Source organism: Erpetoichthys calabaricus, chromosome 1 (assembly GCF_900747795.2).
Source record: "Erpetoichthys calabaricus chromosome 1, fErpCal1.3, whole genome shotgun sequence".
Taxonomy (NCBI): Eukaryota; Metazoa; Chordata; class Cladistia; order Polypteriformes; family Polypteridae; genus Erpetoichthys; species Erpetoichthys calabaricus.
Window position 1 is genome coordinate 247,875,984 of NC_041394.2, and position 20,765 is coordinate 247,896,748.

General features: G+C 38.0%; 1 protein-coding gene across 10 annotated transcripts in view; it reads right to left on the reverse strand.

The window, feature by feature from the left end:
- Nucleotides 1–20,765, reverse strand: part of celf2 (cugbp, Elav-like family member 2) — a 549,771-nt gene that overhangs the window by 141,994 nt on the left and 387,012 nt on the right. For all 10 annotated transcript variants that reach the window (XM_028813890.2, XM_051935886.1, XM_028813929.2 and 7 more), the window contains one exon: nt 15,088–15,170. In XM_028813890.2, the coding sequence (XP_028669723.1) occupies nt 15,088–15,170 (83 nt within the window). The remainder of the gene's footprint in view (nt 1–15,087; nt 15,171–20,765) is intronic.

Sequence of the window (20,765 nt, forward strand, 5' to 3'; positions counted from 1 at the left end):
ACAATGGAGAGAAAGAAGTAATAGTGACCAGTATTGTACAATTAGGAAACAATGTAAAAAACATCCATGGACAAAAGAAAAAAAATTCACATTTCTTGTATTGCATAATCAACATATCCATTATCTGGTCGTTATGTTCCAAATCCGCAAAAACACATGGTTTTTTGTTAAATTATTGTTATACTAGTGAACCTGCGGTGTATACGCCACATAATCAGGCCGCTTTTGTAATGATTTTTAAGCACAGGGAGAAAATTAACATTTGAAAAATCGGTAGGTGCTCGGGTGCGGAGGGCGGAACGGGAGGAGAGGGGAAGGACGCCCATTCCGCCCCCTCCATCATGCTAGTCTGCTGATTTCTCGTTTAGTATGCACTGCCTGCTCATGTGCCCACCCCCAACTTGTCACCTGAGTCGTTTTCCTGTTTGCACAGTCCACATGCACCTGTGAGTCACACAGACTTTTTATTGTTCTTTGCGGTTTTGGCTGGTTTTCTATATATAATCGCCCGACAATGGTAGTAGCGAGGGGGGGAGGGGGTGTGTACAAAGGGCAGGGACGTAATCAGTGTGAGCGTATGACCTGCTAGCCAACCTGCGGTGTAGCATACGCCGCATAATTATGTATTGATGGGTGAACACTTCCTGAACGACACAGTTGTCCAAATAGAAGTGAAAACAAAATCGAGCCCGGTGCATTCTTTAACTGCCTTGTAGCGCAGTGGTAGTGTTGCTGCTTTGCAGTAAGGAGACTGTGCAAGATTTTGGGCTCACCTCCTGGTTCCTCCCTGTGTGGATAGCGCTTTGAATACTGAAAACACCGGTATATCAATGTACTAAAGTATTATTAATCTTATGTGTCTAGCGCTCTCTTTGTCGCGCACGTGCGCCAGTATGTATGTGTGTGTGTGTATCGCTCGCTCACTGCACGTGTTCCTGCAGGCATACCAGTAAGTGAATGAAAAGATGGAACGCTGGAGATAGCAACATACAACTGTCTGTGACTGAACACTGGTTTTGGCAGATACCTGCATATCTTTTTGAAAGTTTGGCCCTGTGCCTTATTAATTGTCATCGCAAAGGCAAATCTAACAGGAAACTGTCTTCGTGTTAAAGTAAAACGCAAATTATCCGCGACAAACAAACTGTTTTATATGCTGCATAGCAACCCATCGCGTAGTATACGCCGTATAATCACGCCGCTTTTTTAATGTTTTTTAAGTAGAGGGAGAAAATGAACATTTGCAAAATCCGTAATGCTGCTTTCAGTAAGTACAATGCACACGCTTTTAATTTGTCGGCCACTTTTTGCCAGCCGTTTTTTCTGGTTTGGGCTGCTTTTGCAGTGTTACCGCTTATGCATATTAAATCTTGAAATCCTTCGAGTAACTAATTAACTAACTAACACCTACCCACCCAGCTTGTGAGAAAAAAATGCGCCCGTTCTTTCATCATTTTGCTGCAGCCTATCAAAGACTTGCTGATCATGTTTTCTAGACTCAATATACATTGGTTTTTCACTCAGCGCGGGGGCGCGCATTCATCTCAGAATATTACATCCAGCTAGTCTGCTAGACTAATCTGCTACATAGCTGTGTTTGAAAAACCGACTTATCCCTGATGAGTTTCACCGGCATTAATGATTAGGAATCTGGTTGGAACAAAACCCTGCATCCACAGGGGTTCACCAGGACCAAGTTTGGGAAACACTGCTGAACACAGACGAAACCGACTCAGATGAAGAGTTGGGGCGGGCAAAGTGGTTGCAGCTATTGATTATTCAGTGTTGTTTACCTGGGTGTCTGATCTGCTCGACGGGATCATAAATAAAAGGAAAACAATGTGAAGGCAATGTCACAGGTGATCCTGTGGTATAGCGGGTCCACAGCTCCCCTTCAAAAGGCCATTTTTAAATAAATAATCATCGCACTCACAGCGTAGCGAGGGGCGTGGAAGTGTGGCTGAAACGGTTTCTGGGTGGAGTCGTGCTGTGGGCATTTCTTCCCTGTGCAGTGTGTGAGTGAGTGAGGAGAGAGAGAAAGTCGGTACGTTATGGTGAGCGAGAGCAGGCTCAAAGGCAGCACGCGGTCGTGCGTTGTAAGCGAAAAGTCAACGTGGCTCAGAGGTGCATGTGTACTGTAGCCCAGACGAACATAAATGATGGCGTTTTTTCCCCAGTCGTCGCGTCCGAGTTGGTGGGCGTAGCTCTGCGAGTTGTCGTCGTATCCAACGGTCTTAGAGTTGGTGGGCATGGCTCCTTCCTGCGTGCGCCATGGGCGGCTTACTTGTCGGCGACTTAGTGAATCCACGCCCCTTCCGGAGTGCTTTCCATGGGTGGCTACTTGTCTTCCGGCTTAGTGAATTTTATATTATTATTATTATTATTTATATATATATATATATATATATATATATATATATATATATATATATATATATATATATATAGTAGGGCGGCACGGTGGCGCAGTGGTAGCGCTGTTGCCTCGCAGTTAGGAGACCCAGGTTCGCTTCCCGGGTCCACCCTGCGTGGAGTTTGCATGTTCTCCCCGTGTCTGCGTGGGTTTCCTCCGGGCACTCCGGTTTCCTCCCACAGTCCAAAGACATGCAGGTTAGGTGGATTGGTGATTCTAAATTGGCCCTAGTGTGTGCTTGGTGTGTGGGTGTGTTTGTATGTGTCCTGCGGTGGGTTGGCACCCTGCCCGGGATTGGTTCCCTGCCTTGTGCCCTGTGTTGGCTGGGATTGGCTCCAGCAGACCCCCGTGACCCTGTGTTCGGATTTAGCGGGTTGGAAAATGGATGGATGGTTATATATAGTATATAGTTACTTCTTGAATTAATCAGCACACACAAACAGAAAAACTGAAGCCTCATGGGAGTCAGTTTGGGAACTCTTGACCAACAAATGAGGAGAGGTGGGTATTCCGTTGAAAAAGTCAAGTCAACAATTATTTTTATTTTACCATTAACATTAATTCCTTACTGTGCGAGTCCTCATCCTGTCATGAATTTGTCCTCAGTCACTCACAAATTATTTTCATGCCTCAAGTCTAGCTTAGCACATTTTTAAGAAAACTTATATTTGGAAGATGAAAAAAATAAATGACTCTCATACTTTTCAGAACTTGAGTTGCAAAAAACAACCCATCACACTAACTTTCAAATCCACCTTCTCTTGATGAACTGATGCAAATTCACTTAGTATGTGGCTAGCCAACTAACAGATAAAAGTCAATGTAAACAGTTTTTTTTTTTTAAATTATCAATGATAAAGATTGAAAGCAAACAATTACTTGTTATTACTCTAGTCTAAATTGTAGCCTTCTGAAAAACATGTTTGTAAGACAATGTTTTATTAGCCTAAAAAAAGGGGAAAACAAAATCTGAGCACACTCACTAAATATGCTGGAGGTGTTTTGTTTTAAGTGAGTTAAAACACACGAGCATCACCTCAGTGTTACCAGTGCAACCCTCTCTAGGACAAGTGTAATTGTTACTGTTTTGTGATTGTTATTTAATGTAAATATATAACTTGATCACTAAGACAAGCAAATGGAGGGGAAAGTGTGTTGTGTTAATGATCCAAAAACAGTATATTGTATTAGTCAATAAACAACTGTGGCTGTAATTGTCTGCATATACTGTATATTCTACACAATTAAAGATGTAAAGTACCCTAACAGGTGTAAGAAAGGAATTTAATCCTACATTCCACCAGCTAATGAAGGTTAAATAAATATAAAACAGACATAAGATTTAGATTAATAAATGCAGAACTACTGTTATTTTCTTTCCTCTCAGAAATCAATCAAGATAATTTTTAAATAGTATTTGCCATAGCATTTGCACTTCATTTCTGAAATTACACACTTAATTAAATTGATTTATATAACAAGACCTCTAATGATAATACTCCAGGGTTTTCACTCTAAGTCTGTAATAAGAAAATAGTCTCCAACAATATTTACCATGGATTGCATATACATTGCAATCTTTCACAAATAATATTAGAACTGAAATTACTACTAAGGGTATTCTGAAGTAGGTAACCAAGATGGAAAATACCTAAATGGTTAGTATTAAAAAAATAATAAGATATTCAATAACAAGTCTGCTGCCTTGTTATTATTATAAAAGGTTATTATTTTTATCCAGTCTTTTAAAACAAACGGTTGTGACCTGAACCAGCCAACAGATCACCAAAGAGACATCAGATGCTAACTAACCTACATTGCATGTCCTTTAAATCCTGGAATGGTGTATAGAAAATCCTCAAGAAAACACTCAGAATGTGCAAAACAAAAACATGACTGATGCAGAAAAAAAGACTCACTCATTACAGACTCTGATCAGAGGCATTTTAAATGGTACACAGTTATCTCAATATTGATATTCCAGATTAAGCAGCAGTATGAACAAAGAATGGAATAACCAGTGTGTCTGAAAAATCAGAAAAATTATGCATTGGCAAACACTAATGATTTCATTTTGAATTAATTGATTATATACACACACCTCTCTATATATAGCTATCTATTCCAATATGGCTCTCAAAATTAATGTGAACTGGAACTGTGAAACCAATATTGCACATGCCACTTTATTGTTATCAAGGGTAGAGTAAAAAAGAATAATATCCAAGGATTTTACATATTAACAAGATTATGGGAGTACGTGTCTTTGCATTTCAGAGCAGCCACTGTAAACATCTCTAAGATGTTCTTATCGCTTTGTGTAATTAGCAGCCTTCCAGAGATCGGGTTTAACTCCTTTCTTGGTTTAAGAAGACTTTATTCGTTAAGATATCTTGACTACCACCAAAGAAAACAACACTTCTTTTTCTATTCTATTTCAAAAGTCTATAAACTAATGTGATATTTTAGTTAAGTTTTGAAATTCTTCAAAAAAACGTAGTTTCTTCTTTCTAACTGATGTTAGAAAGCTGACTGCATTAAACTTTTTATAGTAAATTCAATATAATGTACAGATACTCCCCATTGACAATGAGAGCAAAGCTAAATATTTTATACAATCAAATCCATTCTCTTTATTGAAATTTAATAAAGAAACCACTTTAAATGAGGACATCTGGGCAGGGAATGTTATTTTCTTTTTTATAATATGATGGCAAAAACATATAGTAAGAAGCCAATCCATTAATGCAAAAATTTCTTTTGTCTATAATTTCTGGAAAACAAAATACACACTGCTTTGTATCACTGACATGCAAGTCTTTTCTGAACTGACCTCTTGCCTGCCTTATACCTTTGAGTGTAGGTAGACAGATGAAGATAGTTTCTTTATTAAGATGTGGATAACAATACATAAAGATTTTTTGAAAGGTTGCCAACACAGTTAATCACCCTTACTTTAGGCTTCTCCAAGTAGTCTTGTAGAGTAACATTGCCTACATATGAACTAAGACAAAAAAACTACGGTAAACTATTGTCCAAAGCAGGGGTGCCCAATGCATCGATCGCAATCGACCGGTAGATCGCAAAAGGTAGTGCAGGTAGATCGCCCTGCATTCAAAAAAAATTTTTTTTTAAACATTAGTCTATCATATATCCTCCCTATGGCATTTGCCACTTGATTGACATACAGGGTGGCCAATCTGAGATCTCTTTTCTTCTAACACACTGGTCATCCCACATGCACGATCAAACGTGCGAGGTACTGCAAAACTCTGGCTGTGATCTAGTTAGCCTTCCAATTTATTTCGACTAAAGAAGGGATTTAAAAAAAATTGTCTGGGGAGGGTATGGGCTGGATGTGGAATTGGAAGAGAATTTTTTTCTCACAATGTCACAATCGAAGTGCGTTTGTCTGATCTGTCAATCTATCATTGCTATTCCAAAGAAGGAAAGGAAGGAAAATGTGGAAAGGCACTTTCGAGCTGTTCATAAAAACTACGAAACTGACTTCCTTCTGAAAAGCGATCTGAGAGGGTGAGGGAACTAAAATCGTAGTTAATCGGACAGACGTCACTTTTCACTCGGCTGAATTCAAAAGCTCAGTTAATGCTTTTAAACGAAAAATGAAACGTCTGTCCTCAAAGCTGCAGCTCCTTGATTTAGGGAACATCCAAAACCTCACGTCACAGCTGGAGACGCAATGGAAGGCGTGTGCGCAACTTGACAGCATAATCTACACAGAGCAGATTGAAAATTGCCTGTCAGACTTTGACAGACAGTTTCAAGACTCAGCTTTACTTGAGCCAATCCCTACATTTAAGTGCTATCCATTTAGGGAAGATGTTGAGGGTGATTCACCCGCATCAAAAATTGCAACACTGCTTCACCTAAAACTCCTCTACAGTGGAGGATGAGATTTTGACACTACAGGATGACATTCAGCTGAAGTCTGGGGCTCTCAGACAGTTTTGGAACTTACTCACAGAGGAAAAGTACCTAAACATGAGGAAATGTGCTGCCTCCTTGACTGCATTATTTGGCTCTACTTATTTATGCGAGTCAGCCTTTTCCCACATGATTATTAAATCCAAACACTGTAGTGACCATAAATGTATTGAATTGTTACTGTGCCATAAAGGCTATTCAGTTATGCAAGGTACGACAACATTTATTTTATGTATACTCAGTATTATATATTATATATATATATATATATATATATATATATCTATACACACACACACACACACACACACACACACACACACATAGTTAGGTCCATAAATATTTGGACAGAGACAACTTTTTTCTAATTTTGGTTCTATACATTACCACAATGAATTTTAAATGAAACAACTCAAATGCAGTTGAAGTGCAGACTTTAAGCAGTGTGGGCAAGTCCGTCGTTATGTCATTATCAATTAAGCAGGTAAAAGGCCTGGAGTTGATTTGAGGTGTGGTGCTTGCAGGTGGAAGATTTTGCTTTGAACAGACAATATGCGGTCAAAGGAGCTCTGCATGCAGGTGAAAGAAGCCATCCTTAAGCTGTGAAAACAGAAAAAACCCATCCGAGAAATTGCTACAATATTACGAGTGGCAAAATCTACAGTTTGGTACATCCTGAGAAAGAAAGCAAGCACTGGTGAATTCAGCAACGCAAAAAGACCTGGATGTTCACGGAATACAACAGTGGTGGATGATCGCAGAATCATTTCCATGGTGAAGAGAAACCCCTTCACAATAGCCAACCAAGTGAACAACACTCTCCAGGGGGTAGGCGTATCGATATCCAAGTCTACCATAAAGAGAAGACTGCAAGCCACTCATAAGCCTCAAGAATAGAAAGGCTAGATTGGACTTTGCTAAAGAACATCAAAAAAAGCCAGCACAGTTCTGGAAAAACATTCTTTGGACAGATGAAACCAAGATCAACCTCTACCAGAATGATGGCAAGAAAAAAATGTATGGAGAAGGTGTGGAACAGCTCATTATCCAAAGCATACCACATCATCTGTAAAACACGGTGGAGGCTATGTGATGGCTTGGGCATGCATGGCTGCTAGTAGCACTGGGACACTAGTGTTTATTGATGATGTGACACAGGACAGAAGCAGCCGAATGAATTCTGAGGTGTTCAGAGACATACTGTCTGCTCAAATCCAGCTAAATGCAGTCAAATTGATTGGGTGGCGTTTCATGACACAGATGGACAATGACCCAAAACATACAGCCAAAGCAACCCAGGAGTTTATTAAAGCAAAGAAGTGGAAAATTCTTGAATGGCCAAGTCAGTCACCTGATCTTAACCCAATAGAGCATGCATTTCACTTGTTGAAGACTAAACTTCGGACTGAAAGCCGCTGCAGTAAAGGCCTGGCAGAGCATTAAAAAGGAGGAAACCCAGCATCTGGTGATGTCCATGAGTTCAAGACTTCAGGCTGTCATTGCCAGCAAAGGGTTTTCAACCAAGTATTAGAAATGAACATTTTATTTCCAGTTATTTAATTTGTCCAATTACTTTTGAGCCCCTGAAATGAAGGGATTGTGTTAAAAAAATGCTTTAGTTGCCTCACATTTTTATGCAATCGTTTTGTTCACCCCACTGAATTAAAGCTGAAAGTCTGCACTTCAGCTGCATCTGAGTTGTTTCATTTAAAATTCATTGTGGTAATGTACAGAACCTAAATTAGAAAAAGGTTGTCTCTGTCCAAATATTTATGGAACTGTGTGTGTGTGTGTGTGTGTGTATATATATACATACACACACATACATACATACACACACAGCATTTTTAATGTAGGTAGATCATTTCGACCTGGTCATTTTAAAAGTAGCTCGCAAGCCGAAAAAGTGTGGGCACCCCTGGTTCAAAGTGCTACATAACTATCTATCAAGAGGTACCATAATTTGTTTTGTTTGCACTAAATTCAGCACAAAGGGATATTTCAAACTTAAATAATGGATGGGACGTAAGCCACAGTAGCATCGTTTTACTCACATTTGGTACAAGTGCAATGGTGTTTATTTTCTTTCTACTCTCCACTAATGTGACATGGCAGGCAGGTGTCCATTGTACATAATGTAACTCTTTCTCCACTTCTTGTGATAGCTTGCTTTTCATGCGAGTGACATGCCTAGGAAAGTGACACTATAATGATGATACTGAATTCTTTCTGACCGTCCTGAATAAACTTTCAACCTTCCACAAAAAATGTCAGCAAACAATGACAGGAGGGAAGTGAAGCATCACAAGCGACATTCTCGTTGAAATAAACACAAAACTCTGCCTTTTCTAAAGAAACATGTCATCAGACAACCAATGGAAAGAAATGCTTTAAGTTAACATTAAATTTCTCCAAAGCTAAGATTTAAAATCAAGAGAAAACATAAGACATGCAAACTCCTATTTGAAGCTCACAAGGCAATGAAATCATGACTTATTTTGGAGTTAAAGTAAATAGATTAGAGTGACTCTTTACGACTATTCAGGAACAAACAGTAAATGATAACATACAAGGAGGCATCGGACAAAGTTGTAGTTCTGCTCAGCATATGCATGCAATGTTTTGGTTTAGCTGCTAAGATTAGAGGGAGGAACTTCTACTGTGAGAATCTGCCAAAAAAAAAAAAAAAAAACAGCATAACATCATTTCCTTTATTCACTTTAGTTTGATTTTCATGGTGAATATTTAAAAGCAAACAAAGCTGTGTTTGTTACTGCTGTCTTTGTAGCAAACTACATATCTCTTAAAAATGAATTTTGGAATAGCATGTCCTTCCCATTATCATTCCTGCTGAGCAAAAATCTAGAGATTGTATATTCGTGATCAATATATACTGTTGACTTTTCTTTTGATTTTCTTGCTAAATTATTTTGCAACAATTACCTCACAGAAAAACACTTTTTGATTTGAATAGTTTTATGAGACACTGAACATATTTGCCTGTTTGGAGGCTATTTCTGTAATAAATTGAAATCCCTGTTGTGACATGTTCATTGCTGTAAAGTAAGCATTTACTTGTAAATTAAAAAAAAAAGTTTTTTTTTTCATTAAAGTAATTTGTTATATTGAGACATTGTATAGCAGTAAAAGATTTTCCCAATCTAAACCACACTTAAATACAGTAAAGTATATTAAAAGAAAATTATTTTCTAAGAATGAAAACAACAGTGAAGTCGAATCTTAAACTTAGCCAGAAATTAATTACCCTTTCGCCAGAGACAGATTAGTATGACAATTCGGTTATGGGGGGAGGATCAAAACAGCAAGTCTATACTGAAGTGTGTTTACAATGATTTTGTGCATCTCAGTTTGTGACTCCCAGACATGGTTTGGCACTATGTTATTTCTTCTTTAACAGTACGCCTCTGCTCCTTCAGACTGTCAGATCTGGCAGCAGATAGTAAAAGAGTGAACATTTGCAACTCAGTATGTCTAGTGAACAGCAAAATCGACTTCCCCAGCAACCACCACATTCCAATATAAACCAAAACAGAAAGCTTTGCCTTGTCCAAGAGTCTATTTAGGGTCAATTTTAGGTCATCCTGATAGATAAGCAATACAAGTTTAATTCCAAGGACGTACTCGAAAAAGCAAACATACTGATCGTAATTGTAGTAAAGTGGCAGAAGAATCACACTTCATTGTAACTCTTCATCTACATTGTAACACTTCAACAATAAACACAGATGACAAGATATAGCCAAAAAGCTAAAATAGAGAAACTTAAATATATTGAGAAAGAGATGTACACTATAATCAATTAAACATAGGTTTGTATAATTTTGCATTGTGTTCACATGAAGTCTTGGAAGGGTATGTTTATGTTCATCATATCTTTTCATTTACATAAATACTAAATGCAATATTATTAATATAGCATGGCAATACAATAAAACTCTTGAGCACTGCAACAGAGAAATAATAAAAGTGTTTTAAAATTCAGCTTCTCATTTATAATTGGCCGAAAAGAAGTCAAGTGTGATGCACTCAGTGGTGGTTTGACAAAACACTGGCTGTTTGATTAACAGTTATATGCATGATTAATAACAACCAGCATCAAGTACATTTTAACCATTGGAACATTGCTCTGCTTCACCTAAGCTTCTGAGCAATTAACTGGCTGGACTGCTTAAGCACCACACAAGCTAGTTAAATAGCCTTTTATAATACAAAACCAGTAAATCTAAAATACTATAATATGTTACATATTTAATCTTAGTTTTTTCACTCAATACCTAAACCTAAGTGAGGGGAAAAAGAAGCTACTTGTTTTCCACACTGGCAAAATTGTACACTATGCATTAAAAAAATAAAAAATAAAACTATCAATGTGTGTGTGTCTGTGTGTATGTATTTACAGTACATACACCAATCAGCAACAATATTAAAACCACTTACAAGTAAAGGGAATAATACTGATTATCTTGCTACAATGGCATCTGTCAAGCAGTGGTATATATTAGGCAGCAAGTGAACAGCGAGTCAAGTGAACCTTCCTGAAGGTAATGTGTTGGAAGCAGGAAAAATGGACAAGCATAAGGATCTGAGTGACTTTGACAAGGGCAAAGCTGTAATGGCAAAACGACTGGGTCAGAGCATCTCCATGCAGTGGTTAGTATGTAGCAAAAGTAGTTCCAAGAAAAGACAACCAGTAACAGGGTCATAGATACCCAAGGCTCACTGATGCTTGTGGGGGGTGAAGGCTACCTACAGAAGAGCTACTGTGGCACAAATTACTGAAAAACAATGCTGACGATGAGAGAAAGCTGATAGAAGACAGTGTATTGCAGCATGCTGTTAATGGGGCTGCATAGCAGCAGATGTCATAGTGGCCATGCTAACCCCTGTTCACCCTAGAAAGCGCCTATAATGGGCTTGTGAGCATCAGAATTGAATGATGGAACAATGGAAGAAGGTGGCCTGGACCGATTAATCAAGTTTTCTTTTAGATCATGGGGATGGTCGTGTAAGTCATTGACCTGGTACAGCGGAACCTCGGTTCACGACCATAATTCGATCCAAAACTCTGGTCATAAACCGATTTGGTCGTGAACAGAAGCAATTTCCCCCATAGCACTGTACGTAAATACAATTAATCCATTCCAGACCGTACGAACTGTATGTAAATATATATTTTTTTAAATTTTTAAGCACAAATAAAGCTAATTATACCATAGAATGCACAGCGTAATAGTAAACTAAATGTAAAAACATTGAATAACACTGAGAAAACCTTGAACAACAGAGAAAACTAACTCTGCAATAGTTCACGCTATAGTGCTAGGAACCGCTAGCTAAAAACACTTTTTATTAAATAAGTTTTAAGCACAGGGAAAAACATGAACATTTGAAAAATCCGTAATTTAATAAACCACCAAGAAAAGTAACATTGCAACAATGCAGGCTACGAACCGATCACTGTAAATAGAACTGAAAACAAAAACAAGCCTTCTCTACCTTATGCGTCCCTCCCTCTCTCGCTCTCACTCTCTCTCTTTTGTGAGCCTGGAGTGCCTGTGTTTGTGTCTCTCTAGCGCGCTCCTGTGTGTGTGCGCGCCTCTCTCTCGGGCTGCCTGTGTGTGTGCGTGTCTGTCTCTCTCTGGCACTGCCTGTGTGTGTGCCCAGCTCTATCTCTCTCTTGCTGCCTGTGTGTGCGTGTGCGCGGCTCTCTCTCACGTGCTGCCTGTTTGTGTGTGCGCGGCTCTCTCTCACGTGCTGCCTGTTTGTGTGTGCGTGGCTCTCTCTCACGTGCTGCCTGTGTGTGTGCTGCACACTCTTGCTCTCTGCACAGGAAATGCACAGGAAGAGACTGAACATGTGCAAACCGAAAGGGAACCTGGCTTGTTCGTATACCGAGTGTGTGGTCGTGAACCGAGGCATAAGTTTGGCCAACTTTTTGGTCGTAAACAGATTTGGACGTGTACCGAGACGTTCGTGAACCGAGGTTCCACTGTACAGAGATGGCAGCAAGATGCACTATGGGAAGAAGGCAAGCTGGCAGAAGCAGTGTGATGCTCTGGAAAAATGTTATGTTGGAAAACCTTGGGTCCCGCCATTCATGTGGATGTTAATTTGACACATACCACCTACCTAAGAAAAATTTTTGCAGACCATGTACACCAATTCATAGCAAATATATCCCCAAATTGCATCCTATCACTCTGCAAAAATTCTTCAGGAATTGTCCGAGAAACATGACAAGAATTCAAGGAGTTGACTTGGCCTCCAAATTCTCTCAATCTGATCCAGCATCAGGGGGATGTGCACGAAAAACAACTCTGATCCATGGAGACTTTGCCTTGCAATTTAGAAGACTTGAAGATCTGCTGTTAACATTTTGGTGCCAGATACCACAAAACACCTTCAGAGGTCTTGAAGAGTCCATGCGTCAATGAGACAAAACTGTAGGTACCTATCGTGCTGGCAAAACAATTATTAGGTAGGTGGTTTTAATGTGGTGGCTGATTAGTATCTACAATATATACACACACACACATGCAGTACATACATACACACACACATTGTATATATGTTCACATTATAAAATACACACATTTGGGTTATGTAGGGACGCCCATAATAACTGATAATTACTATGTTTTAAAGTGAGGAGGAGATAATCCACCTAGCCAAGCGTTTGGCCTTTATTATCATGCACTACTCGCTGGTCACATCTACAACACATTAAGAAATATTGCTATAGGCATTTATGCAAGATGGTCTCACATTATGGACGTATTAGTTTTTATGGAAAGTTAGATAATGTATACAATAAATACTATGCACTGAACTATTTCAGAAGCAAAATTCACTGCACAGATATAATTTTAAAAATAATTTTTCAGGGTGGCCTGATATCCACTAATAAAGTTAGTCAAAGAAAAACATGTCTGCACTGTTTTATCAAGCTTTAAACTGTACCTATATCAAAGAGGAGAAAATTAAATATCAAAAATAAAAAAAAATCATTTGAGTTGTTTTTCAGGGAAAATTGTAGTTGCCAGTCAAGATAGTGCATCTTAGGATGAGTATTAGTTAAACGCTTAAGAGAAAGTTAATCAAATAAGCCTGGTTCTTAAAAGTATTTTATATACAGCCTACAATTAGTAATTATAATCTGACAGTATAATACCCTTTTACCACATGTAAACATTTTCCAGAATTTTGCATATCTGGTATTGCCCTAACATTCTGACAGACAACAATTCCTCATACTTTAGTTACATTTTATTTATCTTTTTCCGGTATTGTATTTTATACTACTTGGTTCAGCAAATGTATTTTATGTTCACAATCCCAGAACAGCCATACAAATTTTGCATGTTGTGCATGTACCATAATTAGAACAGTAGGGGGGATATGTATAACATAAAACATACAAAAGCTGAAATCAGTGCAAGCATCTAATCAGTTCTAAAAGCAAAAGAAGACTTTATGAAACCCAATGAATTCATTTAAAGTTAATAAAACTATGGTAAATGGGGTTAGGAAAAGGATGGATGAATTTTATCAATGCGCCAATTTAGAAAATATTAGTTCAAGCTATCTGATTCTTCTGGTTATTTAAAAATATTTTTCAGTAGTAATTAAAACTAAAATAATTACAGTCTATGACAAAGAATACAGCATACCATATATATCTAACTGACTTGAAGCTCTCTCATTTTGCATTTTTTTTCTTTAACTACATTGCATGAACTTGTTAAAAAGACTGCTATATATCTGCATTGTAAAAGTGTGCCCACTAATCCATTCTGCAGAGCATTCAGATATTTGGAATGTATACGATGCAGCTGTTCCATAAATGCTTGCCAGTGCTTGTCATGTAATCACTACAGTATTTGGTTTGGTTTTCATGTCCTCAGTATACTCTTATTTCAGCCTGACATCAGAAAGGCATCTGCTGCGCCATTCAGGCATGAAAAATATACTGTGTTCGTTCCTTTCTTTTTGCTTACATTGAAGTTGTTGTGTCATGTTCATTTACTCTTTGGGCATCACTAATATAACGAAAACAGAAAGCCTCAGGTTTTTTTTTTTTTTTTGTTATTTAAATTGTGCTTTCTTGACATTGTAACCTGTAAATAAAATGCAACATTCTGCATACTGAAGCCTAGAAATACACTTCTAGTAATTGTCTGATCTAGGCCCTAAACAATCTTTGTGTGCTTAAATGCATCTTTTGTTGGGTAAAAAGCTCAGGCCTTTTTTCCCACATCAGGACTAAACATGCCTCCATATTCCTCTGAGACCCAGTAGCCAATTCTCTTTTCAGCAGCAATTGTGCTGCTAAATAAGCCAAACTGCTACCCTTTCAGGCAGGTAAGAAATCTGCCTCTAGGTCCTTATCTGCAACGTTATGCTTATTCAGAATTGCCTGAAGGCAGCAATCAAACTCATGAACCTGTAACTTATATGCCTCTACGCTAATAGATACATTATTAGTCTATTAAGAGAATATCAGTCCCCGTAGAAAAAGAAAACAGGCCTGATTCAAGAGTGCATTTAGGGTCGCATGCAAAGCAACACTATTTTATCTACTGCCATCTGTACAGCAAGATATCTTGAACAGTCAAAACATTAGGCAAAGATTCATTGCGGAAAGGTTTATCAACTTTTTATATGGCATATAATGATTAATAAGTTCTAATTAACAGAAATATACTCACCCCAGGTAATGTTTTAATATTATGCAGTGCATTCTGAGCCTCAAGCGCAGCTTTTCTTGTATAAAACGTTACAAAACAACAGCCTGTAAACAGACAAAAAAAGAACAATGAAACTGTGTAATTAAAAAAAGATTATAATTAGTTTCTCATGAGATTACAACTGGAATCAAATATGGTAATATTTATTGGTGCTTACTGAAACCTATTAATGTGTTTTTCATGCAGGCCAAATTTATCTAAACAACACTCAGAATTGCACCATCCAACACTTTCAGAATCCCATGTTTTTTTTTCTTATTTTATATGACAAAGTGCAGGGGGTCTCTTTGTATGCTAGTATAGTTAAGGAATTTATCAGTACTACTGGAGCTAATAAGCTGACACACCATTACAAAACATGATACGACTGCAGACTGACATTTGTACTGTCCTAAAACCAATTATTTGTGTGGACATGCTTGGAAATCTAACTAACTTAACTGTATTTTATAACAACAACTGTTTTTGTTACAAGTTCACATATGATAAAATTAGTGCACAAAACATTTACAGAAAGAAAAAGGATAGCCGTACATGTCTCATTAGCAGCCTGCCTTTTTGAAAAAACAGAAATAATCTGTCCTGTTATCAGGATTAAATTATATGTCAGGGTCGAGAGTGTTGTCAGTAGGGGAAAAAAAAAATCTGATCATCTCCTGCCTTCCGGAAATATTAAATCAATTATTCAAATGACCAAAAACCATACCTGAATAGGATATAGAATTAGGCCAACACAAATACACTTAATGTTAATATCATCCATATCCTGCCTTCCCATGAGAGTGGGCCTCAGAGAAAAATCTCACAGATCTGTTTTTTTTTTCCCTTAGGCATGCCTTTCTTTCTGAGCAAAAACAGTACAGGTACATTGAGAATTGAGGTCCCACCAAGCCTTGAAAAAAACTAATTTATTGGGGCACAGATTGTAAGACTACCAGGCTTCATTCAAATGAGTCATCTAGGGCTGTGGTTCTCAGTCCTGGGAGTCCATGAAACTGCAGATTATCCTCCAGACCAAATTCCTCTGATATTGGACTTCTATCTTAATTTATCAAGCTGCTATTTCCCATTCTCTGTCAGTCCAGAAATTAGACAAGTTACACTGAATTTGTTGGAAAGAAGAATTTTTCCTGTTAGCTTGGTAGAATTTTGTTTTTGCTTTTTAGCATTTTGCTCTTTTTTTAAATTTCTAGTTATTCATCTTTATATATAATCTTCATTTGGATCTTGATCTTTGTTTGTCCGCGAATTCACTGCCTTGTGTGGTGTTCCTGGTGTGTTCAGTAGAAGGCAGTAGTGATGGAGGAGGAGAGGAAGTGAGGGAGAGGATCGTTTGATGAGGTTGGAGTGTGGTGATTAAAGAGGATTGAACTAAAGGAGACTACGTGCTGTTTGTACTGCTGAACACACAACACCTTGGTTGTTACTTTTGTTTACAAACACTGTCGATAGCACTCTTTGCGTTTAGATCTGGCGTCGACAACTGCTTCGTTGTCGAGACTGTGGTTTTTTGTGTTTCTATCAACCGTCGTTGGCAGCACTTCGTCCAAATCAAATGTTCACCTACTTCTTGGAGTCAGCAGTCAGAGTATATAAGTCGGACACACTTCTGTGATTTTCCATCAGTCGGCGTTTGGAGTTCAAGAAAGAAGCATTGGTTCTTCCTTATTCTTTGGATTGCCACAAAGCAACCTGCGAGATTGGAGAAAGTTTGAGAAGAGATCGTGAGAGGAAACGACAGCGTCATGAAAACGAGATGGACTGTGAACGAAGGGAAGCAGAAATGCTCCTCCACCACCATATAATTACTATTCGGACAGTGATTCTGAGTAGGCCGTTCCTATCGAATCAATGTCCAAGGGTTTTGTTTTGTAATTTTGTTTCCCTTACAAAAAATCATAATGCCGTGCGACGAAGGGCCCAGTTCACAACTGGCAGCCACGTTTAAACAGGGAGCCCTTCACAGACAACTAACACACGCAACGTAGTTGGGCGCACATGGCTAGCTTATTATAAACTACTAAACACACATGTGCACCTGAAATAGCTGTTCCTTATGGCCATTTCACATCAAACTATTTTTCCAGTGATTTTCATTTGTAGCCTTCTTTTTTTTTTTTCTTTCTTGGCACACGCACACACACACACACTAGGGACAATTTAGGATCGCCAATGCACCTAACCTGCATGTCTTTGGACTGTGGGAGGAAACCGTAGCACCCAGAGGAAACCTACGGAGGATCCAGGAAGCGAACCCAGGTCTCCTTACTGTGAGGCAGCTATGCTACCACTGTGCCACCGTACCGCCCAGATAGCGGTACTGGAATGGGGAAGCCACAGAAATTGTGTTGCAACACTTAAAGGTAAAGCTCCACTCTTTTTGCTGTTCATGTTAATACATCAGTTCAACAAACAGGGTTCTAGCATTTGTGTATATCCATTTAAAGCGTTGCTTTGCATATATACTCCCATCTGTTAACTTTACAAGGGGGGCTATATACAGCTGGCGAAAAACACAAAAAGGAGTACTATACTTGAGTGAATACAGTAAATAAATGAAAATCAAATACATTAATAATATTTACTCATATTCCACATTATTAAAACTGACTACCCTTTTCAATTCAAAAGAAAACACTTTCCTATAAAACAGTGGTTTTTCAATGGCCATCAGCAAAAACCAAGGAAAAGCTTATCTAATGCAGGAATGTTTTACTCATGGACAATTGTGTATTGCATGTTCAAGAGAAAGAAACTCCAGTCATCTAATAATATTACAATTATTATTTGACTGATGCCAAGACGACTTACAACATTTGACATGTAATTGGTTACATATATGTTTAGTTTTTCCAGACAATGAATGTTTAATAATAAGTACAACTAAACATGTATTTCATTTATAAAGATTTCACATAATTGAGAGTATTGTATTGTGTAGCCTAAATTTGCAATATGAATTGTGTTATGGGATAAGTGTAAGTTGTCTCATGCCTACGTATTATTGAACTGTTTCTAATCGTCCTGCAACGGTGAAACTAGCAGTGTTTGAATTAAGAAAAACTGAAACTTGTGTGCCAAGGGCCGATTTTATTATGCAGCTTTTAGTGCTCCTTATTTTAAGTCAAAATAATGTGAATACTTCCACCTGTTAAAAGCAATGTTTTAAGCAATGCCATGATTACCTTATAGTGCTGCTGGCAAGATGCGTTACTTAAAGCATATGGCAGCATTACAGAGCAAATTTGTTTTTTTATTAATAAAATAAGTATTGTGTTACTCGTTACTTTAAAAAGTAATTTGACTATGAAACATGTATTACTTTTAGTGCATTAACCCCAACACCATTTGTTTCTGATATTCAGCCAAGTTCTTAATATTTTGTGGACGTGAAAACCAAACACACATTTCTGAACCACTTCATTGTTATCTTTAACTAATCTCATTGTGTAATTAGCGGACTCTTTTTTTCCCTTCTGTTATTTTGCACTTGAAACAAAATGTGAGATTTACATTTTTAAGAAATTAAGAAATGTTTGTACTTTTCTCCCTGTCTTGAAACTTCTAACTGTTTTGTTATTGTTTTTTTTTTATTATTAGTTTTCTTTGGGTTTTATTCTCTTCTTTTCAGTGACAATTAGTAACAAGTACAGCAGAAAACAGAGTAAAGAAAGCTGAATACTAAAACTGATTTTACAATACACAACTTGTAGTCATTGGATGTGTAAGACTTAATGACTGCATTTGCTGAGCTCGTTACTGGACCATGTCAATTTACACATCAGATATAGTGGAGTATATCCAGTTTAGCAAGTGCAGCCACAGTTTGTTGGGTTTTTTTTTTTTTTCTGTTGTGCTACTTAAAACATCAGACATCACAAGGATGAGCTTCTCTTCTACTTGTGTGGTCAAAAACACCTGCACTCCTTACTTGTCATAACTGCACCATTTATATTTTACTTCAAGATATGCAGTCATTGGTTTTCAGCTCTTAAGCACAGAGTCTGCCCCATGACTAAAGGCATTTTGTTGGAGCGAGTCATGATCTAATTGGAGTGAGTCACTGGGCATGTCACATTACCTGACGTGCCTCCAGATAGCACTTCCTCCAACTTATTAAGATCATGTAATTGAAGGCTACAAATGGAAATCGCAGGAAAAACAGTTTAATGTAAAATGGCCATAAGGAACAACTATTTCAAATGCACATGTGTGTTTTAGTAGTATATAATAAATAAATAACTAGAAATTTTAAAAAAGAGCAAAATGCTAAAAAGCAAAAACAAAATTCTACCAATCTAACAAGAAAAATTCTTGTTTCTACAAATTCAGTGTAACTATTCTAATTTCTGGACTGACAGAGAATGGAAAATAGGAATGGAATTTGGTCTGGAGGATAATCTACAGTTTCATGGACTCCCAGGACTGAGAACCACAGCCCTAAATGACTCATTTGAATGAAGCCTGGTAGTCTTAAAATCTGGATGACTGGAGTTTCTTTCTCTTGATCATGCAATATACAATTGTTCATGAGTAAAACATTCCTGCATTAGATCAGCTTTTCCTTGAATTTTGCTGATAGGCATTGAAAAATCACTGTTTTTCAGGAAAGTGTATTCTTTTGAATTGAAAAGGGTAGTCAGTTTTAATAATGTGGAATTTGAGTAAATATTATTAATGTATTTGATTTTCATTTATTTACTCTATTCACTCAAGTATAGTACTTCTTTTTGTGTTTTTCATCAGCTGTATATAGCCCCCCTTTAAAGTTTACAGATGTGAGTATATATGCAAATCAACGCTTTAAGTGAATACAGTAATCCCTCCTCCATCGCGGGGGTTGCGTTCCAGAACCCCCCGCAAAAGGTGAAAATCCGCAAAGTAGAAACCATATGTTTATATGGTTATTTTTATACTGTCATGCTTGGGTCACAGATTTGCACAGAAACACAGGAAGTTGTAGAGAGACAGGAACTTTATTCAAACACTGCAAACAAACATTTGTCTCTTTTTCAAAAGTTTAAACTGTGCTCCATGACAAGACAGAGATGACAGTTCCGTCTCACAATTAAAAGAATGCAAACATATCTTCCTCTTCAAAGGAGTGCATGTCAGGAGCAGATAATGTCAGAGAGAGAGAGAAAAGCAAACAAATCAATAGGGCTGTTTGGCTTTTAAGTATGCGAAGCACAGCGGCACAAAGCAGTTGAAGGCGGCAGCTCACACCTCCTTCATCGGGAGAAGAGAAAGAGAGAGAGAGAGAGAGAGACAGAGAAAAACAAACAAACAATCAAAAATCAATACGTGCCCTTCATGCTTTTAAGTATGTGAAGCACCGTGCAGCATGTCGCTTCACAAAGCAGCTGCACAGAAGGGAGCAACGTGAAGATAATCTTTCAGCATTTTTAGACGAGCGTCCGTATCGTCTAGGTGTGCGAACAGCCCCCCTGCTCAAGCCCCCTACGTCAGGATCAGAGAATATCAGCGCAAGAGAGAGAGAAAAGTAAGTTGTGTAGCTTCTCAGCCATCTGCCAATAGCGTCCCTTGTATGAAATCAACTGGGCAAACCAACTGAGGAAGCATGTACCAGAAATTAAAAGACCCATTGTCCGCAGAAATCCGCGAACCAGCAAAAAATC